Below are 26,050 nucleotides of genomic sequence, written 5' to 3'. Positions count from 1 at the left end.
AATGTGCATGAAATCACTGAACTGAAAGAATACTTGTACTTCAGTGGCATGAATGATGATGATGTTTTAACAACAAAGCAACAATTTCCCTAGTCTTTTCTTTTAAATGGATGGCCATAACTTCATACAGCAAGGTGAGTCTGTTGGCTTTGCCCAATGAAACATGCTGTTAGCCTGTTAGAGACAGATTTTGTGGCTGCAAACGACTCTTATTTGGACATGGTAAGAAAAGCGTCTGAGGTCTTTTAATTTGGTGCCAGCAAATACCGGAAGTTTGGTTTTCGGCGCTAGTTTCGAAGTCAACAAACTTCAGACCCGTTTTCTTTTTTGTTGTCAGTATGGTTCAAGAATTTCATGTTCTTAGATGTTTTGCTTGTCAAACGTTCCAGGTTCAACAGGTAATGTTTTATTACTGCAACAATTTTCGTAGCAAGCAAGTATGGTTCATGTCAATGTTATATCACCCGCTGGTCGCTAGTAAGTGCTAGCAGCCGATAGTTCTAGATTTGGGTTGCTTCTAGGAAAGAGTTCATAAAACCAAGAACAAAAGACATGCTCTTGTTCAGTGTGACTGAATCGGTTTGTAACTTATTAGTTTCGCTACTTTTCTGGTTGTCATTTTATGCCAGGTTAAGAAGGCAAAGAAATGGAGCTGCAAACTGTGTGGAGAAAAGCAATCTGTTATCAAGGTGAAACCAGTGCTTTCAACCGTAGTTTCCATCAGTCAGTGATTGTCTATGATTATTATGTCTGGGCAGAGACTCAAAAAGATATCTAGAATAAAATCGCTAGCCCGTCGACACACCACCACGCACGCTTAGTGTTAAATGTTGAAACATGGGAACTACTGCTGTAAAACGTATGGTGGTGGTGGTACAAGTAACTCTGCCAGAAGTAGAAATGCCCATGTTATTACTGTATGGCTGTATGCGGTGTCATTGGGGTTTGTGCTGTACTTGCTTGATCCTATCAGGAATATGGACGTGGTACTGGAGCAGATTGCAGGCGTCATGTGCAGAAACTGAATGGCCTGAGAGGACAGTTGCTGCAGGAAGAGGATGAGGGCGCCTGGTCGCGATGGTAATGCCACACCTGTTGCATGTGTCAGGTGTTTTGTTAACCTGACTTTATAACCTGAATTTTTTTCTTCCCCCCCCCCCTACATATTGGGAGGACGAGTTGAGTTTGTTTGACTCTGTGTTTACATTAGTGGTGTTTGTTTGTCTAGGCGTTTTGCATCTCTTGTCCTTGTTTGACACCACCCATGCTATACATTGGACTTGTTTTCCTTCATATGGTTGTGTATTGTTATTCATTTTATTTTCAAGGGAGGAAGATGGAGATGAAGTGTCAGAGTTCAACCATGAGGACCAAGACCTTTCCTCCAACCCCCAGCAGGTGTGTAGCATAACAGGAGGCTATTCCAAGAACATGGTTGAGTCTTGAGAGTGACAAACCTTTAGGAAGTGGTAAACCTGCTAATAGATACGCTTTGCATGTTGTTTACTTAAAAGAAGTACTCCAGGTTGTTCTAGTATTAGGTGTTTTACCACTACTACATCAATGTTAACTGAACCTGATGTACCACTGAACTAGGTTCTGCCCTATTGGTCATTGGTCATGACCTACATCTTTATCAGCTATTTCAGCAAGCATCGGCTGTTTATGTAATGATAACTGCACTAATGTACACTCACCGGCCACTACATTGGGAACACATCATGGGATGATCTGATGCAGTTCAAACCGAGCATCATAATGGAGAAGAAAGGCTATTTAAATGACTTTGAACATGACATGGCTGTTCAGCTGAAAGGGCTTGATTTGAGTATTTCAGAAAATGCTGATCTACTGGGATATTCACACACAACTATCTCTAGGGTTTACAAAGAATGGTACGAAAAAAGAAAAAAAAATGCAGTGTGCAGCGATTCTGTGGGCTAAAATGCCTTGTTGATGGTAGAGGTCAGAGGACTGATTTGAGCTGATACAAAGGCAACATTAAGACCAATAACCACTCATTACAAACGAGGTATGCATATGAGAATCCCTGATTACACAGGACATCAAATCTTGAGGCAAATGGGCTATAGCAGCAGAAAACCACATTTGGTGCCACTCCTGTCAGCTAAGAACAGGAAAATGAGGCAACAATTTGGACAGGCTCACCATAAACGACACTAGAAGATCGGAAAAATGTTGCCTGGTCTGATGAGTCTTGATATCAACTGCAACACTCAGGTGGAATGGTCAGAATTTGGCGTCAACAACATGAAAACATGGGTCAACCCTGCCTTACATCAACGTTTCAGGCTGGGGATATAATGGCATAAAGATATTCTCTTAACACAATTTGGGCCAATTAGTACCAATTTATGTTTGTTGGAATGCCACAGCCCACCCAAGTATTGTTGCAGGCAGTTCTAAAGGCAAAAGATACTAGAGAGGTGTTCCTAATGAAGTGGCCTGTGAGTGTATATGTAGTGCACTAATTACTTAATCTATATACGGGTATGTAGTATATACAGTTAAAAGAATAAGCCTACATTCTCTTTGCCAGATATCTGTCCAGTCTCTGGTCTCTGTTTGAGGCTTACAATGAAGTAAGCTTAGTACTTGGTTACACAAAAGTCTCATCTTTTGATATCTTCTTTTCAAACAGGACATTGGTGGAAGTCGTTGGAATAAATATGTCGACACAGCAATGCCTTCTGAGGATGTTGAGGACCATGATGAAAATGTTTATATGGAGAGTACGCGATTTGTCAGTCAGAGAAACATCAGGTCAGTTAAATAAAAGACTTTCTAGTTTTGCATGTAATTATTACTTTTTGGGACATTTTCCAGTCTCCTTATCTGTCTTCATTTCAACGGAATGTGAGTTTGGTTTAGGCTTCAATCTTTTGGTGACATTTAAAATGTATATAGACATATGTAGTAGAGATTTATCATATTGGATTGTATTTAATCTTGCCCTCTGTTTTTGGATACAAACATTAGGGTTCTTCTGCATTCTATGATAGCTCACATTTTTTAAAATTAAGACAGATAGCAGACAATGCTAGTGTTTTGACATGATTTATATTGTGAAAAGCACAGGTACGCAGACATGTATTGATCGTATGCTGTTTTTAACTAGAAAGAGGAAGAGGGGTGCACGAGGCCGGTTTGGAGCTGGTGGATATGATGACGGTGGGGCAGACGAAGAGGATCAGGGACAAGAGAGTAGCTCATGGAGAGGTCACCGGGGCTCCTGGAAGGTAAAGACATGCCATCTCCATACTTGCATTGGAATGTCCATGGTGTATTATTGGAATTCACTGAACTTCCACCTGCTTCTTTTTGCACTCAAAGGGACACTGTGTGACATTTTTAGTTGTTTATTTCCAGAATTCATGCTGCCCATTCACTAAAGTTACCCTTTTCATCAATACTTACCACCACCATCAAATTCTAAGAATTCATTATGACTGGAAAAAATGCACTTTTCATACATGAAAAGGGTGATCTTCTCCATGGTCCGCCATTTTGAATTTCCAAAAATAGCCATTTTTATCTGCAAAAATGACTATGTGGACCATACTACAAAATATTTGTTTATTACTTAGTAAACTTTCATGTAAAGATCAAATTTGGCAATAGGCAGTCCAGTTTCAATGACCACAGGGTGTATGCAGGGTTTTAAAAAGTATTAAAAGGTGATAAATTAAAAAGCCAAAATTTAATGGCCTTAAAAGTAGTGAATTTGCTCAAAAGGTATTAGTTTTTGAAAAACGAGGTATTATTTTTTTAGTTGTACCATTTTGACAAAAAAAATGGTTGATTCTGTATCTGAGGGCAGTCATGAGTACGCGGTTAGGGTGTCAAGTTGCCAACCTGCCAGGTTGGTGGGGGGGAGTAATTAACCAGTGCTCTCCCCCATCCTCCTCCATGACTGAGGTACCCTGAGCATGGTACCGTCCCGCCGCACTTTTGGCCGTCTTTTTGCAAAAAACGAAAGTGTAATGAAATGTCTTGTTAATACTCGCATTGGAGTGTCATGATGGTTGTAAAAAAAATCTAAAGGTAGTGAAAAGGGGTATTAAATGGTAGTAAATTTGACTTCAAGACTGGTGTATATACCCTGGACCAGCATAGTTGCAGTACCTTTTTTGACCATTTCCTACACAGTGTCCCTTAAAATATGGAAACTGGTTTGTTCCTTTTCCCACAATTACACAGCATTTTATATCAATGTTATTCATTAAGACATTGATTTAGACATGAATGACAATTTTGTGACATGATGATTTTTTCAAATCCACAAAAAGAGGAAGAGGGGTGGACGAGGCTGTTTTGGTGGCAGTGGATACGGCAACACTGAGGGAGAGGAAGAGGAGGACCAGGGACAAGAAAGTGGCTCATGGAGAGGTCAACAGGCCTCCTGGAAGGTAAGACATAACATCTTCACACTTGCATTCTATTATGGGAATTCACTGAAGTTCCACCTGCTTCTTTTTGCACGTTAAATATGGAAACTGGGCCCTACCGTGGTGCTGACGGTAGGGCACTCATCTGCTACGCGGCTGACCCGGGTTCAATTCCGGACTGTGTCCTTTGCCGACCCTTCCCCATATCTCTCTACCTACTCACTTCCTGTCACTCCTTCACTGTCCTATCATAAAAAATAAAGTCAAAAGACAAAACAAATATCTTCAAATGTGGAATCAGGTTTGTTCCTTTTTCCACAATTATGTAGCATTTTATGTCGATGAATGACAATTTTGTGACATGTTAATTCACACGTGTTCATTTCCACATTCCACAAGAAGAAGAGGGCTGGCCAAGGCCGGTTTGGACCTGGTGGATATGGTAACGCTGAAGGAGAGGAAGAAGAGGATGGGGGACAAGAGAGTGACGCATGGAGAAGTCACCGGGGCTCCTGGAAGGTAAAACATACCGTATTCACACGTATATGGGAATTCACTGACATTCCGCCTGCTTTTTCACTTTTATTGTAGAAACTGGTTTGTTCTCTTTTCTACAATTATGCCACATTTTTGCTGCATTATTCTTCATTTAGGCCTGTGACATGTTCACATGTTCCCATAGTCCCTTGTCCCCAAAAAAGTCATCCAGAAGGAACGTTCACCTTGTTTTTGTAGTTACTAATGGGTGAATTGTTATTGTTTCCTGCTACAGCAAAGGGCCAGCTCCAGACCAGTGCACCCTGCTGCTGTCACCACAGAGGACTGTACATTCTCCACCCCTTCCTTCCACACCAACACTCCAACGCCCTCCGCTGCCAGCAAAGCCCCTCCCAGCCAAATTCCTTCCAGAACCTTCCATCACTCTCAGCAGCCGCAGAAGCACAGGCCCACTCAGCCCAGCCGCGTGACCGCAGACTTCAGTGCCAGTCGGCCGACCGGCCCACCCACCCACCGGACACCTCTTGCAGACACGCCCATCAACAAGGCCACCAGTTTGTCCTCTTTGCACCCCGTGGCCAAAGTGTGCCAGCCGGAGAGTAAGTCGTCATCTAAGTGGGCCAAGTTCTTAACTGTGGCGTCTGTGGAGGACCAGGAAGAGAGAGGGGAGGAGGAGGATGGAGATGGAACTGGCCAGTGGAGTGACCTAGATGAGGCTTCAGATGAGACCTCATCGTGGTCTGTATCTTTCCACAATCCAGCTGCACCACCACCAACAGCAGCCAAGGCCCTCCCTGCCAACTTCAGGGCTGATAAACATGAAAAGACCTGTTCCAGCGGCCTGCTTTTTGGGAGCGTGCCAAGTCTGGCAAAGGCCTCAGGTGTGGCAGATAAAATGAAATCTGCTGCTGCTGCTTGTTTTGGATTTGCAAGTGTTGCCAGTCAAATTCCAAGCCCTACTTTCACTACCAAACCGTTCAGACAGGAAGGTGCAGTCAATCAACAGCCTCAGCCTTCCAAAAGACCTTGCACCGGCCTTGGCGTCAGCTCGCTTTTTCAAACTGATGAAGACTTTGATGTCGCCTTTTAATCACCACTGTTTATTTGTTACTGTTTGCTTTCTTAACACTCACTTGTTTGTCTTTCAGGACTGACGTCTCAAAATTTGTTTTTCTGTTCAGTCATCGTTAATTTACTGTATCATATAGAAGCTTGGCTAATAATGTATAGATCTTAGTAAATATGACACCATACCAACAATTTAAATAAACCTTTAAACATTGAAGCCTGAAGTTCTTGTTGAATTTAAGGCAGGTTTCAAGTGGTAAAATTGGAAGAAATAACAGCAGTCATTCATATATTTTGCAGAACAGTTTTATTTTGGTCAGACAAGGCAGAAACTCCATGTTAATAAAGTGACGGAGGACACCAATGATAGTTTTCATTCAATACAAGAAGGCATGGACATAACTCCAATCATTTCTGACTCACAATAGAAACAAATGAGCCTTTCATAAACAAACCCACGACAACAGTATCATTCCTTTCATACAAACCAGTGCAAATCGACTACTGACTAACCACTAACTAATCAACTGCTAACATGTTAAAATAGGTTTTCTTTTTATATTGGCAGTGGGTAAAAGTGTATAAATTCCAATAAATGCAATTTATATAACCTGCACACCCAATAGTTATTAATAGTATATACTAGTACTCATCATCAATGACAACGGGCACAGGTAGAAGAATATATTCTTCATTTCAAACCTTCATGAAAGCAAAAGCAGTGAAACTCTTCTTATCAAAGATAATGATTGCTTATTATATACTTTTTTTCGCCTGAGTAGTTGCTCATATTGCCAGGAATATGAAAGGAAATGGCTACGCATTAAAAGGGAAGGCAGAGTTGGTAGTAGGAGTAGTAGTAGTAGGTGAATGATGCTCATAGCCGGGTCAGGTTAGGCGGTGACTGGGCAGTTAGTTTAGGACATGTGACCATGATACTCTTGTCTTGCTGTGTGTGTTGCCCTGTGTGCTGCCTGCTGGGGGGGGGCCCCCGATTGGGCCCTCTACTTCTGCGGGCCCTTGGAGTATTGGATGGTGTCTAGGGCAGACCCGATGTCGAAGTTCTTGGTGGTGAGGAGCCTGGTCAGCCAGCCGCCGTCGTCCGTGAAGCCCATGGAGAGCATCTGGGACAGCGACTCCACCAGCCGCGGGTCTGCATCTGCACACAGACAGAGAGGTGCCATATTTTAGTGATACTTGTGCCACAATGCACTGTTTCAAAATGTTACTACTATGTGTAGTAATTGATGATGCTGATCTGCAAATTTGCATGAAGACACTGCAACCAGTGTTTCAGTCTTATGTAGTAATCTCACAGCGTTTAATAACAAGCCGTGGTTGTATGATGAACGGAAGAGAGGAAGGTTTCCACACTGATTTTGTTGATTCCAGATAAGGTGGGACAAAAACCTTTTGAATGAAATGCAATTTGTTAGCATTCTGCATGCTATTTCCTTTTTCTTGTTTTAATGTCTTGTCCTGTACCTCACCTCATTTAGGCTGGAGTTAACACTTGTGACCCGAACGGAAGCAAAGGGTTACTTGAATATTATGGGGCACCCAAGTCACGGCCTCTACTTCCTGGTTCATGGGGCATGGGGAGTCAAAAAATAATTACTGGGCTTGAAATGAGTGGTTTTCCGACACCAATCCAAACCTTGGACCTCCACCTATGCACCACAAATCCACCACGACTCGCCTCGTTCACTTCCATTCCATTTTTTGCAACTTATTGCCCCACGGACCAGGAAGTAGAGGGCATGACTTAGGTGCTCCATATTAGTGCTGTAGTGGTAGTTCACACTCCAAGCAACTCCAAGCAGTGTTACCAAAGAGGGTGGAGTAATAAAGAGGCCTCGAAACCCGCCCACCCAATGCAAAAGTGTGTGCTCAAGTTGGGTCTCCTAAGGGGGCGTTGTCCCCTCCTTCTTCTTCTATTTTTGAGGTGTTTGCACAAGAAGTGCGCTATCGCCATCTACAGTGCTAAGGGGACTCCATTTATTCTCAACCTGAGGACTCCGAAGGTCTCCTAACCGAAGGTCTCCTAAAGGGGCGTTCACCCTACAGAAAGTGGATACCAGAAATGAACTAGAATGACTTATCTCTGTATAGAGTATCTCTGGTGTTACTGTCTTCATTTGCCTAGCCATGCTCGACCCACATCGACTCAAGTTTAGGCATGACAGTGAAATACATTTGCTGCCCATGTAGGTCTAGCACAGCTTGGCAACTATTTCGTAGTACTCTCACACAGCGTTTAACAACTAGCCATGCAATATCTAATTACCTAGCCAGGCACTTAGTAATTACATTGTTGTTCCTATATGGAAGTGCAGTGGTGGGTGTGTAATTACATTGTTCTGTGGGCGTTTCCAGTGGCTGTATATTAGAAAGGACAGGGATGTTCTTAGCCATTTCCAACTATTGGTTCGTGGCCAGATCAGATATGCCCACTCAATGTTAAGTCCCTTTCTGATATCAAGTGGGCGTTTCCGATTGCCAATTTCCACCACAAAATCTTAGTTTAAAAAATATATATATATATATATATTTATTTGAAAAAAATAGTGGACACATGTTTCAAATCCATCTAACCGTACTGTGTCCATCATAATGTACAGTCACTGGCTACTACTTCTGACTGGTTGTGTTAGTAATGCGTCATCATCATTGTTAGACATGCCTTGGGGCAGGTGTGGGTAGAGGGCAGCCTCACGGAGACCTGTAGGGCCCTGGGGGGTGCTAGAGGAGGTGGCTGAGGAACTGGTGCTGAGAGGCCGGGGGTCACCCTCCGCACCTCCTGCTCCTCCTACTCCTCCTCCTTCCTCCAGCTCCTCGTCCAGACGAAGGGACTGCAACTCGCCGGTGGATGGGTCGACCTCCTTGGAGCTCAGGTGAGTCCACTCCTCATCGCTGCCCCCGTCTTTTTGAGCCTGTGAAAGGAATAATTAGTCATTATTAGTAGTCATTTTAACATTTTTTCATTTAAAAGTTTTGTCATGTAAACACTTTGCCTTTTGTTAGTGTTTTGAGGGGTCTTCACACCTTAATTATTAGAGAATGTGGCAGGGCTGTGAAATGACTAGGGCCGGACTTGAACCTGGTTCGTGCAAATGACTTCTGACAACTGCACATAATTAATTCTAAACTGAGATGTGAAAATGGCAGTTTCTTTAATTTTTTGATTGCCTGGAAGTGGTTCCACTCAAATTACAAAAATTGAACAGCACCCCTAATTATAGGCAAAGAAGGCTTTTATGCTTTTGTACTCTCTGTTTTATGAGCCACAGTCAGAAGATTGGAATGTGACTCATCGAGATACTCTACTCTAATCCAGGCATTTATGCTGGGGAGTTATGATTGGGTGTATGCTCAGTTGTGCCTTTTGTGTTTTGAGTGCATGGCTCAGGGTGTCATGTTCCATTTCTGTGCGTCAGTTTTGTTTCAGAAAAGGGATAGATCACGCGAGATTATTTTGAAAGGTATGGCGTGTGAGTTCACATGACGTTTGGATGAACTTTTAACTGCATTGCAGAGACCTGAAGCAGTCTTCACAATAGCAGTGTACAATTGTCAAACAGGAAACAGAAGTTACAATGCTGCCTTGAGTGTTTTATTGTTGGGAGAAATGAACTAACTGACTGATGGATTGACTGCCTGTGTTCAGCTGTCATGTTGTTTTAAATGAGCAACCGCTCTCCTGAAACTATTTCATTGACTTGATTGTCTGTCGTCCTATGGACTGCATTGGTTGAAAAAGGGGCAAAACAGATGACAGCCAATTTACATCAAGTCAAAGAAGATGGAAAATACTCTAATGTCTTGCCTCTAGGTAGAAGTAGTACACTTTAAATTATCCCTAAAAGGCTGCGTTAATTTAAAAAACAAAAAATACTCTGACCCAGGGTATTACAGCTATTTCAAAAAAAACGTTGACAATGTCACGGGTTGATTTAAGATCTTGTACGTGTTGATTTACAACTATTATACCTCGTTAAAGTAACATGGATTAAAACAAGGGATTAAACATGGGATAAAAAAACAAGAGCCAATTTACCTTTGCCCCCTCGCTGTTGCTGCTGACGCTGCTGTGGCTGCCTGGTTCTCCCCCGTTGCCCTTGGCCCCGGCCTTCCCACTGGTACCCGAACTGCTGTCACTCTGGCTGCTGGACGGACCCCCAGAGGCTGGGGGTGTGGGGTTCACTTTGGCCCTTCTGCCCTCGTGCTCCACGTCAATGTCAACGTCTATACCTGCAAAGACAAAAAGACAAGAGTTGGCATCTCATGCAGACAGAGAGAGGGAGCTAATATTGACAAGATACCACAGCTAGTGTTTGGGTAGAGCAATGGGTACACAAAAGGCAAATTTTTAAAGAAGAACGTTAATTGAATATAATGTAGGCTGATATAATATGAGGTCGTGTGTTATTACAGAGCTGTTCATAACTAGTTCATGTTAGTTTGGACATTAGTTAATATTTGTCATGGTGGTACTGAGAATTGACTCTGTTCAAGTCAACTAACATATGGAACAGCCTAAAGCTGAGGTATTTATCAGGGCAGGTAGAGGTGTGTGGGTAATGACGTCTATGTTATACAAGAAGTAGCCTGGTGGCTAGAATGGCATGCAACAGATCACCTCCTCCCGTCACTCACCCAGGGGGCTAAGCATGGCCGCCACTCCTTCTCCAATGCTCTTCAGATACTCCACATTAGCCTCGGTGGCCGCGTTAGCTGCACCTGCCGTGGTGAGAAAAAAAAAAGAAAGGCTTGTCGCATCACATGAAAGCCGCTACCTCGCCAAATGAATAATTGAGGAAGGTGGCCCATGTATTTTTCATGGTGGCCGTGCACTTGTAAGATTCAAGGCCGTTCAAGGCCGTTCGTTCCTTTGACATTAGAGCGAGACACTTGGGGTTGGGGCAGACACTAGTTCACACGTTCCGTTTACCTGCTTGAGTGGGCTCCTCTGTGGCGTCTGTGTCTGCGGCTGCAGCCTCGGGGCCTTGTTGGGAGGGGGGTCTGGTGCCGCACCTGCCCGGCTGCTGGTTCTGGTTCTGGGCTTGCTGGGCCTGTTGGGCTTGGGCGTTGACTCCAGCCCACATGCAGTGCCTCATCTTGCGCATCCACTTGCCGCGAGGGAACCACTGTGGGTTTCAGACAAAAGAGCCAGAGATTGATCAAAATGTAATTGTTGAGTTTCAGCAAATCATTTTTTGTACTCAGGACTTCCAGAATTAGATTTTTAACAGGCACTACAATATTCAAGCTAGAATCACTCTCTCTTAATTTTAATGAGATTGTAGAACATTGAGGTCTTAATACATTTTCACAATGTCTCATCATATTAGGGCATATCAAATCTATCGTCTCAATAGATGAAGGTCACAACTTTGAACAGTGACCAAATTAACAGAGATGAGCTTTTCTCTACTCATTTCGGAGGCCAGTGTGGCCAGTTGTTTGCCAGAACACTTTCGACTATTACACAAGAATTCCTGCCAAACAACTCATTCATTCATCGGGAGGGTACTCTAACAAAGGGCATGCATTGTGTACTGAGCCTGAGCTTTACCTCGAACATGTTGAGAGGGTGCCAGATGGGCATGAGCACGTGCTCCTTGTGCAGCCCCTTGGCCTGGCACGAGGAGCAAAGGTCATAGTCTGGGCAGACGGTGCACTTGAACCGGGTACCGGCCACGCGACCCTCGCACCCGTCACAAGTCACCCCATAGTGTACCTGGGGAGGAGGAGGGTGGTGGGGGTGGTCACCGTGGGGTGGTGGGGGTCCAGGGGGGCCCATGTGGGGGGCACCAGGTGGACCCATGTGGGGGGGTCCGGGGGGAGGAGGGAAGGGGAATCCTGGGAAGCCGTGGTTGGGGAACTCGCGGTCCTTCTTGTGTTCTTTCTTCTCTGGGGGGAGGCAAACAGAAAAAACGAAGTCAACATTGGCCAAAACAACATGTTTGTCTCACTGTGCATTATGCTCCACATGTCTTTAATCAAGTGAGTCTTGCACAGGGATGCAAAATGTATTTCAACGAACAAGCGTATCATACAAATCAGTAATAAGCAAACAGTTATTAGAATGGTAGTCATTAGGCTATGACAACATGTAGTGATAAATGGCTGAAACTGATCAAATTGAATGATGCTATCCTGTAGGTCTATTAAGTCTAGGACGCTTACCCTTGATGAAGAGACGGAAGGTGCCATCCTTCACTCCTGTCAGCCCCATCATGAGTTCATCATCGGAGGAAAAAGCAATCATGTCTCCATCCTCATCTGGTAAAGACAAATACACAAAACAGACATGCAGTCACCATTTTATGATACTACCCCTGTATTTAACTCTATCCAGTTGATTTGCCACTGGACTGAGCAAGACATTAGGCCAGAGGTGGGCAAACTTGGGCCAGGGGATCGACCACATGCCGGCCTTTGAACCATTTCATGTGGCCCACAGAGCCCTTACAAGAAAGACAACTTTTAAATCCAATTCATATGGTCAGTCAACATTCTTGAAGTTCCTACTTAAAACATGGGTATAGATTGACCAAACATAGGGTACATCTAATACATTTCCATATAATGTTCAGGAATGGCAAAGCTGAAAGCCAGGTTATTTCAGCGTGCACTATTTAGTATTGACATAGGCAAGTAGCCTGCGACATCTGGGCCTTCGGTCAATATTCTACAACCAATGTGGTCCTAGGGTCAAAACAATTGCCCACCCCTGCATTAGGCCTTCAACCACACTGGACCATACCATGCACTTGTGGTCACTTGTGTAATGGCATGCGCATGCGCGCGCCAACTTCACGCGCATTGAGAATTCTGCCTCAGTTCGCGCATTAACAATTCTGTCTGTTTTGACAAGCTCAATGAATCAAATTTGTATACAATGTATTGAGCCTTCAATGAGACGCAGTAACACGGGCTCTCGTCTCGTGTTGTGATGATGACAGTGTGGTCAGACTGCCGACACTTCCGCAACTTCAAGCCGTGGCTCTGACTCACAATGTAAACAATAGGCCAACTTGTCACGACAGAAAAAGACAACAGCACACAACTTTGTCATTTTGACAAATTGACGCCTTTGGTGAAAACAACAAGCTGTCTTTGACTTCATTCTCCCACTCGTTTAATCCAGGAGTCCACACCGGTAACATTTTATTAGACTGCGTCATCATATCCCGTGACAGTCGAAATTCTTTGGCCAGGATAGAATTAAGTGACCAAAGTCTAATGGCTTTGACTGTTCCAGAATTTATCCTACGCAATGATATTATCAGAAGTAGGCTACTGTTTTATCCTTTTGCTGATTCGGAAGAAGACTATCGTTTTAACCATTTTCTAGATGAATTGGTCGCTTACCTTTGTAGAACATCTGAAATGGGCCATTGCGCAGATTGCCGAAAACGTCGACAACCTTTCCTTTCAAATATTCAAAACTTGAAGACACATCTTGGTCAATGGCAAAGCGTCGAATCTCCTTGTGGCAGTCTTCTTTGCCCAACAAGTAGGCTTTCACGGTCATCGACATGGTCGCGTCTTGGTGTTATTTCTGCTGTCCGAAATCTGGTTTGGCGCAGTGTTTTACCTCCGTTCGTTGCTCCGCAGTTGTTTTGCTTGGATTAGTAATCCGGGGTTGGAACCTCAAACGGCAGCTACGGTGTTTATATAGTCGTGACGCCACTCCTACTTCATAGTCATATGGTCATAGACTCAGAGCAATAAGCGTCTTTGACAGAGGGGAAGTCCACCGGACCGGCAGAACACGCCTAGCGTAGCAATTGTAGTACTGTATTCTCCGTAGTACAGGGCACCAATTCGTATCAGGCAAACTGTAAACATTGGGGTGGGGCGTAATGAAGGAGGCTGTGGACACTGTAGGGCAGGGGAGTGACACAGCAATTTCCACGCGGGGTTTTCCCCAATCGTGCTAGTTTGTTCCACGCTGTAGTGTATTGGTTGGCATTGGCCTACATCAGGCCTATATCTACACATTTAGTGCATATGCGGCCGTCCCCTGCAGCATCAAACCCGTATAGAATCATCAGAATAAGGACATTGCAGATTGCACGCTCCGAGAGGTAGTCAACCTGATATGGATATGTGAGACAATTAGGCCGGACGTCGCATCAATAATAAACACCACCAAGTGTCAGCATTCATCTTTGCTGACATTTAATTTAAGGAGTGCTCTTCTCTGAAGTTGAACTATTGTGTTGTGTTACGCATAGCATCAGCAGATGCATTGCGCTTCAAACACTATCAGCCTCAGTGTTCTCCGAATACCTGTCAACTGACTGTCTGAGCGCTTATTTCACGCGCGAAATAATTAAAGGTCTGGCAGCAGCGGGTTTTCCATCTCCACTTTGAGCTCAAGTGATTAACAATACATTAGATTAGAGCGTTTTAAAGCAGCCAAGGATACCACTGAAGTGAAGGGGAATCATGGAACGCGATTTTAGTGTTGGAATCTGAACAGAACTACATAAAGTCAAAACTCGCTAAATTGACCACTCAGTATGACGGCATACATTTTGAACGTCTATGCAGTGAATGATGGGCTAACTAGCTGATGTAACTAAGGAAAGCGCAAGTCATTCTCTTCAGGAAACGGTGTCACCTGATTGTGAGTCATCATGGTTATCATGCGCTCGTGTGTTTACAGTGTATACTGTATCTCTCCAGTGCTTTCTCTGGGGTTCTCGATTGTTCTTGGCGATTGTAGAACTGCCTGTGGAAAATGCACCCGAAATCTCAAGTTATTGCGCCCCACGTGGAAAGGAAAAGCAGTTAATAGCCACATTGAGTCATTCAGTTGAGCATGGCGACTGAATAATTTGTGAGGACATGCGCGTCTGACTTAAATATGGCTTTTACGCATATGATTACGCACAATTCATTTTTTTTGTGTCTTGGTGCGAAATGGATGCCACGATGTTGACAAACCCATTTGTTTAGGCTAAATCCTGTGTGTGGTTTAACTGTCTCGTTTATCCAACTTTACTCTTAACCACTGATAACTCAAGATAATACTAGACTCTGATTTTGTCTCCAATTGTCAGTGTGCCAGACGAGCGTAAAAGGTGATCTGTGCGACACTTGCCTTGAACTACACTTCACAGCAATCAGAACACTGGCACAATTATGCAGCCTTTTTAAAAATATAAATGTGTAAGCCAAGTTTAACATTTCCGTGTATGAACTTTAGCCTACATGAAGGGGGTGTCCATATTCTATGTCCACCGCCCTCCTGAGTTAGGCCTACTTTATCTAATAAGGGGCATGACACGGCTCTAATATCACATTTTACACTTGCTAGGATATGATGAATTCACAACTCTATGTTGGTGTATTGTAAAGTCACTTCCCTGCTCTGACAAGTTCGAAGAAAGGAGGGGAAGTCTACCTACAGTCAACCTTTTAGGTTGTTTTTTTGCCACCAGGTGGCAGTCTATGTATGCTTATTCACTGATCTGCTGAGCTTTTGTAGATATCCCATCTGAGAGGAACAGTCTTATTATAGAAATATCATATGGCGTATTGCTTCCCTAAAATTAAAGTCCTCTTAAACAAATGAATGAGATTCTGTACCTTGGGCAATGTCTTGAGACATTGACATGACCCTAAAAGTAATTTGGTGATATTTCTGAAAGAGAGAAAGACACACTTCACACAGTTGGTCTTTATTAAATGTTCATAAAATTGTGATTGGTTATTAGATGTATATGTGGAATATTCCAAATAACAAATTCTATAACCACTGCACAGTAGGCCGTAAAAAAACATGCACAAACCACTGTTTGACACACAGAGTGCATATATATCCAAAACTACTATGAGGCCTATTGGTTTACCGTGATCATGTTAACAGTGTCAGTAAAGCAAAATCTTAACTAGGGAAACAAAATCTCTGATGTGAGGTGTGAAGGATTTAACCTAGGAAAATGTCTGTTTTCCTCAGTTTTTTCTTGGTTTCAAACAGCACAAAAGGCCCTTTTGAAAAGGGTTGCCTTTTAGATTTTTCCATAGCCCAGTTTTGCATGATAACCAAAAGCAGTAAACCCGTTTTTCAGTCAAAAATGCTACAGGAGGAACTCAACCAAAGATTCTTTAATTCCTCAACTTGTAACAGATAGAATGCCATTTCTGTTTTTGCCTTTCCGTATGCTGCTTTTCATGGCCTGCCATTCAAAGGAAGTTTATAGGAGGGTGCCATATCTACCACTTTCAACCAGAAGGGTGGAAAGGGAAAACTTCCCAGTGATGTTTTAAAATGACTGGTGTCACTTAAACCTTCCATGTTATTGAGGCAATGTATTTTCCCTTTATAAAGTTGAGTTATGATGTCTAGATTCAGTTGCCTAAAATGGTAGAGCTACAGTTTTAGGCAACTGAGGCTAGACATCGCAAATCAACTTTGTGGTCAGCCATGTGTGTCTATGTCTGACCTGTTCTGGCATGCACCTGTGTTTGGATACAGCCAGGCCTATAAATGGATTTTTTTCATCACTAGCCAATTTGTCTTGTCAATGTTAAATGTTATTAGCCAACCATACACTCACTATTTGTCAAAGCGGCTATAGCATTTTTTCCCTTCCAGCCAAACTGAATTTTCAGCGGCATTTGGCCCAATTTGGGGCCCGGGACACAGCAGCCACTTACTATATAGGGCTTGGGTGCTCACTGCATGTTTTATGGATGACTGAATGTGAATGGTCATGAATATGACCGTTTTATTGCGGCGGGGGACGCGAGAATAGAGAACACCTGCATGGTTGTGGTATGCTGTTCACTCTAGTAGACTTTGCCACAGCTGTTTTTTCATGTATTTTCCTTGAGACTGGCCTTGGTGTGCCATGCAGTTTGGGTTTTTGACCCTGAGAACTTGGAACAGGAACCTGACAAATTGTTTGACAGCATTTTTTTGCCACTCGGGCCTCTTTTTTAAATTCTCAGACAACCTGATGTAAAGGTTTACATTTTGCCAGAGGGTGGGTATTCCAGACAGATATGCCATTTTGTCATGAGGGAGCTGCTGGGTCTTTTTATTGCATTGCCTCTTGATACTTTTTGTGAATGGCAATTTAACTCCATGAGGACGCAAAGTCTAGATGGGTTCGGGCCCAGACAGCGTGGTGATGGTGTGTGCGCTTGCTCGGTGGTAGGGTACCGTGGATGCCGGGATGCAACAGCCCCCATGTGATTCGCACCCGACCGGATGGCGGGGCATCTGCACCGCGACTCGTCCAAGCAACCGCGTTTCATCAGTGGAATATGAAAATGAGCTGCTGGCTCACACATTTCCACCGCCCACTCACGCGAATACATGCCTCTCTCTTTAAGCAGTTCCTCACTCGCAGGCTACTACCCCAGGAGAAGGGAAAAAAGCAGACCCCAGCCCCCTCCTCCTCCGGTTACCCCCTCCACTTGCCTCCTCCTCACAGCTCTGTGCGCGAATGAGAGTCCCTATCTCCGCGCAATAACAAACACAGCGCTCCTGCTTTCCCTGCGCCTGGCGTGAAGCACTCGCTCCTGGTCGCACCGTGAACGGCCGCCGCGTAAAAACAGCCACAGCCACCAGCCCCGCGTTCGGCTCGGACATGATCCCGGTGATCCGGAGATGAGGCTCAGAAATGGCACCTTCCTAACGGTCTTATTGTTTGGACTATGCGGACTTATATCGCTGTCCTGGTACACCGCATTCAGCAATTCCAAAGGTAAGGTATCCTCACCGCGGGGTACGGGGCGGGGGCACGGTGAATATATCCACCGGGCTTATCTGTAGTATATTTTGCTCCTGTTGTGAATGGAGGGTTGATCTTATTCCAGTGTCACGTTGATTTCTTTTGGTTTGAGCTGACTGAGATCGCTTAGGTATACGTTGAATTACAGAACTGATAAAGCGCAGACTGGCTCTGTGTCTGAGTCCACCTTTGTCGTGGAAGTCTTTTGAATAAGCCACACGGGAGTCTGTGCAGCCAACTCATCCGATCAGGCCTTTACACTTACCCATGTATTAATTTACACATTCATTAGAAAATATTGTTTACGAGCTATATTCGTGTGTATTGCAAAGTATGGGAATGGTGTTTACTCTGGTGAAACGCAACCGCATGTCACCACTGCAACCCAAAGACAACCAAAACAAAAAAGCAATTAGTATTTGAGAAATTCACCAGGATCTGTTTAAATTACACGGTCCGTGAAATGGGCGACTTGTGACTCTAGACCACATGTCGGTGCTTCGGCATGCTCCGTTGTTTCGTTCTAGTAGCCTATTCTTGAGGCACGGTCTAATCACTGGCAAGTGTTGTGCAGGTAGAGAGGTGGGATGTTGTCAGTGTTCTTTCTTCTTTGTGCCTATTCGTGAATAATATTTCGGGGGGGGTTGGGGGGTCTGTGCTTTTCCCCCTCCAGGCGCATCATCTGACAGGGCAGTTGCATGCTCCATGCCACTTCAATATTTTATCCTTTGAAGAGTTCCGACTCTTGTCAGTCTCGCCAAGCGTCACACCGTCACATGCTGGTGCTGGAGAAATTGTGCCGAACTTACGGCGTCCTCTGAAGTTTTTGGCGCACACATTTTGACGTGCTCTTTGCAGATGGTATAGGTTCTTTGCATGCTAAGTTGGTCGTTTCATCATCTGCTATGTAGGCCTTCTAACCTTCAAACCAGTAGCGCGACAGGCCCTGGATCTTAAGGTGTTTTAAAACCTCAGCTTGTGGAAGGGGGAAGATGAGAGAGAATCCATTAGGGCGACATGCTGACATACAGCGACCTCTGCGCCTGCCTGGAGATCATAATGTTTTTCAACTAAGGACAGAGACGACTGTCGTCTCTCTAATCATGTCACTCAGTCCTAATAATGGACAGCTAAAGCATTGCGCTCTGGCAAAGGTGGAAATCAGACATTCCTGTGGATTCATGATGCGTAATAACACGGTAGTTATTATCGCCTCATTATTTTTTGACAATGACTAGGTTGCAATAGCATTGTAACACAGCTATAACCTACATACAGCATACAGTCCATTTGTTGAATCAACTACATGGGTTATGTTCATGTTGCATGTCTTGCCGTTTCAGCATTTATGTCATCTGTTGTGTTGGTTTATTTCCCCATAAGAAGAGATGTTTATCTTAAATGTCATTGATTTTACATGTGTACATAAGAATGTCTAGATGTCCAAGACCTATTATTTCCTTGAGTTTTCCTCCCTTCTACAGCCTCTCTCCTCTCCTAGTCAGATATGATTGTCCTTTCGGCTCCTCTCTCTGTGCACTTCACCTTTATTGAGATGCACGTTTGCCCTTTTCCTATACAGTGACCATCTCAGTGGCTCCTCTTTGCATACGGTACATCAAGTCAGCACTAGGCCTACTTGCATAGGCCTACATCAAGTCAGCATTACTTTGTCAGCGAATCATCTTCACCCTCCTGTTCATCTCCATCTCTCTCCATCACCATCACCGTAATCTCCCCTTGCATTCCTTTCAATCCCATAATCTCTCAATATCCTTCACATGCTATCCAGCCCAGCATATCTTCAGCTCCATGTGTGTGCATGTGTGTGCACTCTAGAAGTGTATGAGCTGTATGCATATATAAGTGTGTGTGGGTTTGTGAGGGCGTTTGTGTGTCTGTGTGTGTCTGTGCGCATGTGTGCATGCACTATGTGACTGTGTGTGCGCGTGCATGTGTGTGTGTGTGTGGGGTCTGGCTGGCATGGTTGTGTTACTCTGCTCAACAGTCTGCAGGAGATGCTAATGACCAAGGGAGAACGAGGGGCGAGCGTGCACTGTTCAAACGCGCACTGCTGAAAGCAATGCAGGGTTTGATTAATTCAGTCTGGCTAATGGTTTAACATGAACCCCCCCAGACCCACAGGGGACTGTCTATTCCTATGGGCCCAGCCAGAGAGGCCGACTCAATCAACTGCTGAAAGAGGAGACAGGATCTAAGGCAGCAATCCCGCTTTCTTTTCAATCACTTGCCTGCCTGCACTCTTGCTCTATAGTCTGTCTGATGCTTTGTGGTGCTTAGATGGATATCTATTCTACATCCATATATACAATACATGATATCACTTTCCTCAGCACTTAAAAGCATCTAAGGAAGTGCTCCGTTATTTGAAAACAATGTCTTGGAATGAAAAGCGGATATGCTTGTGACTGGAACTGACCAGAGAATGACCACTTAAAAGCTTCCCCTTAGCCATTTGAAACAGCCTGTTTGTTTGTCTTTTTTTTAAGTGGGTCTACCCCTTACGAAAAACAGCATCTCACAAACTGCTACTGCTTTTATGGAGGATTTAAGCCTATTCATTATTGGACACACTGCAGTGGCCAGTCCCCTTGGGTGGGTGTTTGTTCAGTTGACTGTTTTTGTTGTGTTCACACAGTGAAAAAATTCACTTTTAATTCAACATGTAGAGTCAATTTAACATCTAGAGTGAGTTTGATGCCAGTTGACTCTCTAGGTGTTGAATTAACACTGCACTTTTACTGAGTAGTCATTGCAGCAGACAGAGAACAAAGCAGCATGTCCTTGAAGGTAGCCTACTGCTGCATAGTCCTCTTAGGTTTGCTGGCAGAAAGACTGCGTAGTGTACACAAACATGACTCATTTAAACGTAAACTCTTAGCGTGCTGCCAAAAAGGTTGTTGATATTTGAGTCCCGTGACATTAAACACCCCCACCACCCCCCACGCGCACACACACACACACACACCTACACACACACCTGACGCCTCTCTCTCTCTGTTCCCGAATGTGATATCTTCATTTACTGGAATGGTGGTGGTGCAAGTGATACAGGCTGGTTACAGGCACATAGTGATTGGAGGCCATGTTTGCAAGTCTTAGTTAGTGACGGCTCAGTGAAGATGCAAGGTGTTGACTGTTCCTGAGAAAAGACGGAGGAATGTCTCCGACCTGTCAGCACATGTCTGTGAAGGATATTGCGTGACTGTGTGTGTGTGTGTGTATGTATGTGTGTGTGTGTGTGTGTCTGTGGATATTTCACGAGCTTTTGCGTGCACATTGCGCACATGCGGATATTGCCTGTTATGTGTGTGTGTGTATGTTGTTGCTTGTTGTCTTTCACTGTCTGTACACTTGGAGTCGTGTGTGTGTGTGTGTGTGTGTGTGTGTGTGTGTGTGTGTGTGTGTGTGTGTGTGTGTGTGTGTGTGTGTGTGTGTGTGTGTGTGTGTGTGTGTGTGTGTGTGTGTGTGTGTGTGTGTGTGTGTCTACTGCTCATGTATGTGCATGTTGAGTGTGTGTTACACTATCTGTTGCATTAGTCCATGCCGTTTCCTTTTCGTGTTTATCCAAGCCGGGAAGAGTGGCGGGCACTTTTACTTCCAGTTTTTGCAAATGTGATTAGATGTGCCGAGAAAGGGCCCTCTGGGCTGTCTGGACGAGGTGGAGTGTTTTTAAAAAGTTACATGAGCAGAATGGAAAGACAGGCCCGACCCGGCAATGAAAGCCAATTCAATTTGATGCGATCAAGCAAGCTCGCCGCACAGTGTATGCTTTGTCCCATTTGCAATGAAGGGCCTGGCATTTTGTTCACTTTGAAAGGCCATGATAGATAGAGCTGAGGTTTTTATAATGGATTTGCAATTGGGTTGCTGTTGTGTGTGTGTGTGTGTGGGGGGGGGGGGGGGCACTCTTTTACAGTAGTCCTGAAGATAGGGATAGGGCAAGAGAGAGAGGCGACAACGCACACATGCAAGCGCGCGCACACAGACGCACCTTAATGTCTTTGTGGAGCCCTCCCATTGACTTCCATTCATATTAACCCTAACAATTATAACTAAAGCATGCTAAACCGTGCCCAAACCAAAACACTACCTAACCTTTACCGGTCAGTGAGGAAATGTTTTCACACTTCTGTTTTTACCAGTAACAACAAAACTATCCCAGGTGGTCAAAACATGTGGGTTCCAGGATTTGGGCCCCACATGGAGCGAGGGCCCCACCTTGTTGTTGTGCTCCAGTAGAAGTGGCCTCACAAAGGTAGATTGGTGCAGTGTACACACACACACACACACACACACACACACACACACACACACACACACACACACACACACACACACACACACACACACACACACACACACACACACACACACACAGAGAGAGAGAAAGGGAGGAAAGAGAAAGTAAAGGAAAGAAGTAGAAAGAAAGAAAGCAGGATAGAGATCTGGATTTGAGCCATGATTGTTCTCTTGCCCTGTACGTGTCTTATTTTCAACTCCAGTCTTCTTATTGTGGGGGAGAGCAGGGGCAAGTATGGTATCACATGTCCTGATCCCCTCTGAGCCAAAGTGGATATACACAGACACCACTCTGTCCGTGTGTGTGGGAAGGGTCTGTGTAGTAGAGGGTCTATGAAGCAAGAGTGTCTTTCTGAAAAGATATACTCTGGGTTCGCTGCTGACATTGATGGCAACCGTAAGATAACACGGAACAACAAATGTGTTGTGTTGTGTATGTGTGTGTGTTGTGTGTGTGTGTGTGTGTGTGTGTGTGTGTGAGAGAGAGAGACAGAGACAGAGACAGAGAGGAGGGGGGGGGTGAGTGACAGTCACAGTATGTGTGCACGAGAGAGCGAGCGCAAAAGCGAGAGTCACACAAGAGGACATTATCTCTTGAAGTCCCTCGAGTGTCAGTAGAACACAGAAGCACAATAGTTAAGTGCCATTTGTGTCAATGTGCTTACTTGACAAGGAAAAAATCTCGAAAGTAGTAGTAGTAGTAGTAGTAGCAGCAGCCCAGGCCTCAATTCAGATCAATTGTTTCAAAAGCACTGAGAGAGGTTTATCCTACTCGAAGAAAACATTAAAGGCCCGTCTCTTTGTCTGCGGAACATAGAACAATCATTAATTGAAATGTGAATCTGCGCCCTATACCGGAGGTGGTACAGTATTCTGTTACCGTGCCGCTTTTCATACCCATTTATGTCCCTCATTAATCCGATTTGTCATGTTGGGCTCTGGCTGTGCATGCCGGTGATTTTCCCTTTGAAGACAGGGGGACAATAAAAGCATAACGGCTTCAGAGGAATGTATGCAGAGGAGAGGAGACAGACGGGAATCCTGTGTGAGCGGCGGACATGAATAAAACACAACTGTGTATTGTCTGGAAGGTGCATGGAGAGAGAGAGAGAGGAGAGAGCAAATGAGAAGGAAAGTTTCCCTGCTCACTGCCGATGCGCGGCGGTAAAAAATTAACGTGCCGTCCGAGCGTAGCCAAGCGGGCTAATGAGGAGGTCAGCTCTCACCTGGCTCGGAACGGGCGCCGTTGCCTAGGTGACGCAAAGTGGTTCTCACCATTAGGGCTGTAATGTAATGAGGATCCAATTCTGGGCCCCCTCTCTCCCTGGGCCCAGGACAAGTGACCCCTTTGTCCCCCCCCTGTCGGCTTCCCTGCTCACTATATCTCTCTACTATTTTCTCTCTCTCTCTCTCTCTCTCTCTCTCTCTCTCTCAAAACAGCTTGCCCAGGTGACCAAAAGTGGTTCTCCACAGTGCTTGCATGCGTGCGTGTGTGCGCTTGCACATGCTTCACACTCTCTCCCACCTGTGAGGACTCAGGTTGCCACAGCAAGGGGTGCAAAGCAGCTTGTCTCAGCTCTTGTGTAGGCATACACGTTAAGACTTAATGTAGAGTTATTTTATGTAATGCTTACCTGAATTCTACCAATTACTCTCATTTCCACAGGAAAAATCTGATTTGCGTTTTTTCTTTTTCTTCCATCATTGCAATTAAGCCTGAGGAAATAGGTCTCTGTATTCCCATCAGATGATAATATAATCCGCTACACTTTGTCACCTAGTTTTATTGTCGCTCATTTAACCATAATAGCATTTCCCTACATCACGTGGGCCCCATATAACATGAGCGTGCGTGCCTGCCTATCGCCACAGGGGATGCTTTATTTCACTAATAAATTACGAGGTAATGATCCCAGCAACTTTTCATTAATGACGGGTGTTGAGCAGCTAATGCGTCTAAAGCCGGCGTTGGGGCTGGCTTTGCCACTTCACACGTTCATTTCATACCTCTGGCTTGAAATTTACAAATGAGATTTTGTGGGGATTTCAGCTTTGTTATGCCCCTCCTCCCCATCCGCTCCATGTCCCTGATATAGTAACCGTCAGCAGTAGCAGCCACAGCGAAGTCCTGCTTTTGGCAAGTACAAGCCCCTGCTGTAGGCTACTCATGTACAGCGAGAGATAATTGCAACTACACATTTTAAATTACACTAGCCTCAACTATCTCAGTTATGTAGATTAGCTTATTAGGGAATCACATGTGTTTTGGGTACACAAGTTAAGCAAGTTAATGGTAGTGGTAGGTATGTGAACTTAAAGTAGGCCTATACTTTTCTTAAGGCACCTCTCCATGTGACCATGGGTCCCTCATACACAGTGCACTGTAGGCGCCTTGTGGCTCCCCTCTCTTCAAAGGCTCAGATAAAAGCTGGGCTTGTCTGACCTTGGTTCACTTACCATGTCGTATATTCATACACCATGCAGCTTAGTTGTAATGAATGCCCTCGCAGTCTGTATAAAACAATGCCGTTTTTGAAGTGTGCAAATATTGAAGTTGCAGTATAAATATACTACTATGCAGTTGCTAATATACTTTTTGGTGAATGTATGGATTCTGAATTTCTGCAATTCTGTGGTATGGCATCCAGCTATGATTAACTGAACTGAACACCATAGTGTTCAGCCAGCCTAATTGTTTCCAGGTTTCACATGTGAACTGTTTACTTGTAAGCACAGTTATTAAATATTAACATGGCTATTAATGATTATGCCTTGGTCGTTAATGTTTCTGTGACTGAGTTGGTAGAGCATAGTCTTTTAACACTTGTCAGCGTTACTGAGGTGTCATATCATTGCAGATATAGCAAATAATATCTTCTCCAAATGAATTTGGAGGAAGTTGAAATTGTAAGCTTTATAATTGCTCATTTAGCCAAGCTACCGTTTCCAGCCGAGCAGAGGAATTTGTGAGCTCTGACCTTTTCAAAACATGCTTGACTTTAGTTCCTCTGCTTACACAATGAAGGAGGAAAATTGGTTTGTGTGTCTGTGTCTGTGCGTGTGTCCTTGTACGTGTGTGCCTGCATGAGTGTGTGTGGGAAAGGGGTGTTGTGTTAGTCTTTACTGTTTCAGATTCCTGAGTGTGACTGTTGTTAAGGCAGCCATAGTCTTAAAACACATGACCCAGAGCAGGAGCCGTGGCAGTGTTGGCAGAAAACTGTTTCGAATTCACTAATTAGCGCTTACACTGAAACACGAGTGGGTCTTAAACTCCACCTTGCCTGATCATCTCATCTCGTCTAGACTCGATCTCGCCAGAACAGGAGCGACTCCTGCAGAGAAACTCTTTGTTATTTTAACTTCGTGACCTCGATTTTTCTTAACCCTCCTCAGAGATCAGGATTAACGCGTAAACCGCAAAAACCCCAAATGCAGAAAAGCACCATTGTGTACAGACTGAAACTCAAGGCAGGCGCAAGGTACCAACTATCGAGTGCATGGAAGGGGTCCGTTGTCCCGGGCTCAGGGTGAGAGGGGGCCCAGAAAGGGGTTCTCATAGCACTGTATGCATTAACAGGGGGGGTCCATGCAGATCATTTTGTCCCGGGCCCGCTCCAGGCTGTCAGCGGCTCTGATCGAGTGCATAAGAAGGGAGCCTCCTTGCTGCCTAAACCCTGAACAAATAATCAGTATGGCTGCGCGGTCACATCATAATATTTTCTGCCGTCTTTGTTATTATTCTTTCACACCATCGCTTCGTATACCCCCTTTATGTCAATAGATGTGTAAGCTTATGCTCAAGTTCATACTCTCGTTATCTCATTACAGTGTGTTTGTACCCATGGCCTCATTTACCGCGTGTTTGCCATTCAGGGGCCATTTTCTTACCTGTAGGCCTATTGATTTTCACGCGCCCCAGAGAGAGTGAATGGGTATTTTAATGTGTGCCGCCTCATTTCGGCCGTCATTTTCTCACGGGGTGGTGGACTGAAG

The 26,050-nt window shown here is 44.5% G+C and overlaps 3 protein-coding genes across 4 annotated transcripts in view; 2 read left to right on the top strand and 1 right to left on the bottom strand.

The window, feature by feature from the left end:
- The first annotated feature begins 266 nt into the window (after positions 1–266).
- Positions 267–6,190, top strand: mrnip (MRN complex interacting protein). Its single transcript, XM_063189862.1, has 7 exons — positions 267–398; positions 630–689; positions 974–1,080; positions 1,329–1,398; positions 2,663–2,784; positions 3,140–3,260; positions 5,182–6,190. The coding sequence occupies exons 1-7, from the start codon at positions 339–341 to the stop codon at positions 5,995–5,997; spliced, it is 1,356 nt and encodes a 451-aa protein (XP_063045932.1). The 5' UTR covers positions 267–338; the 3' UTR covers positions 5,998–6,190.
- A 75-nt stretch (positions 6,191–6,265) lies between these two features.
- sqstm1 (sequestosome 1) lies at positions 6,266–13,795 on the bottom strand. 2 transcript variants are annotated; one of them, XM_063190319.1, is made up of 8 exons: positions 13,353–13,795; positions 12,165–12,260; positions 11,551–11,888; positions 10,927–11,122; positions 10,632–10,715; positions 10,033–10,226; positions 8,698–8,908; positions 6,266–7,134 (listed from the first exon to the last, which is right to left on the bottom strand). In XM_063190319.1, the coding sequence occupies exons 1-8, from the start codon at positions 13,519–13,521 to the stop codon at positions 6,980–6,982; spliced, it is 1,443 nt and encodes a 480-aa protein (XP_063046389.1). In that variant the 5' UTR covers positions 13,522–13,795; the 3' UTR covers positions 6,266–6,979. The 2 variants fall into 2 exon arrangements, with proteins under 2 accessions (XP_063046389.1, XP_063046388.1); XM_063190318.1 differs by having other exon boundaries at positions 8,659–8,908; positions 13,353–13,793.
- Positions 13,796–17,364: 3,569 nt separating this feature from the next.
- Positions 17,365–26,050, top strand: part of mgat4b (alpha-1,3-mannosyl-glycoprotein 4-beta-N-acetylglucosaminyltransferase B) — a 254,242-nt gene continuing 245,556 nt past the window's right edge. The window contains exon 1 of the mRNA XM_063189685.1: positions 17,365–17,707. Coding sequence (XP_063045755.1) covers positions 17,611–17,707 — 97 coding nt within the window. The 5' untranslated portion in view covers positions 17,365–17,610. The remainder of the gene's footprint in view (positions 17,708–26,050) is intronic.

The sequence above is a fragment of the Engraulis encrasicolus genome, chromosome 23, assembly GCF_034702125.1.
Source record: "Engraulis encrasicolus isolate BLACKSEA-1 chromosome 23, IST_EnEncr_1.0, whole genome shotgun sequence".
Classification (NCBI taxonomy): domain Eukaryota; kingdom Metazoa; phylum Chordata; class Actinopteri; order Clupeiformes; family Engraulidae; genus Engraulis; species Engraulis encrasicolus.
Note: the sequence above shows the minus strand (reverse complement) of the source record. Positions and strands in the feature narration are given on the sequence as shown.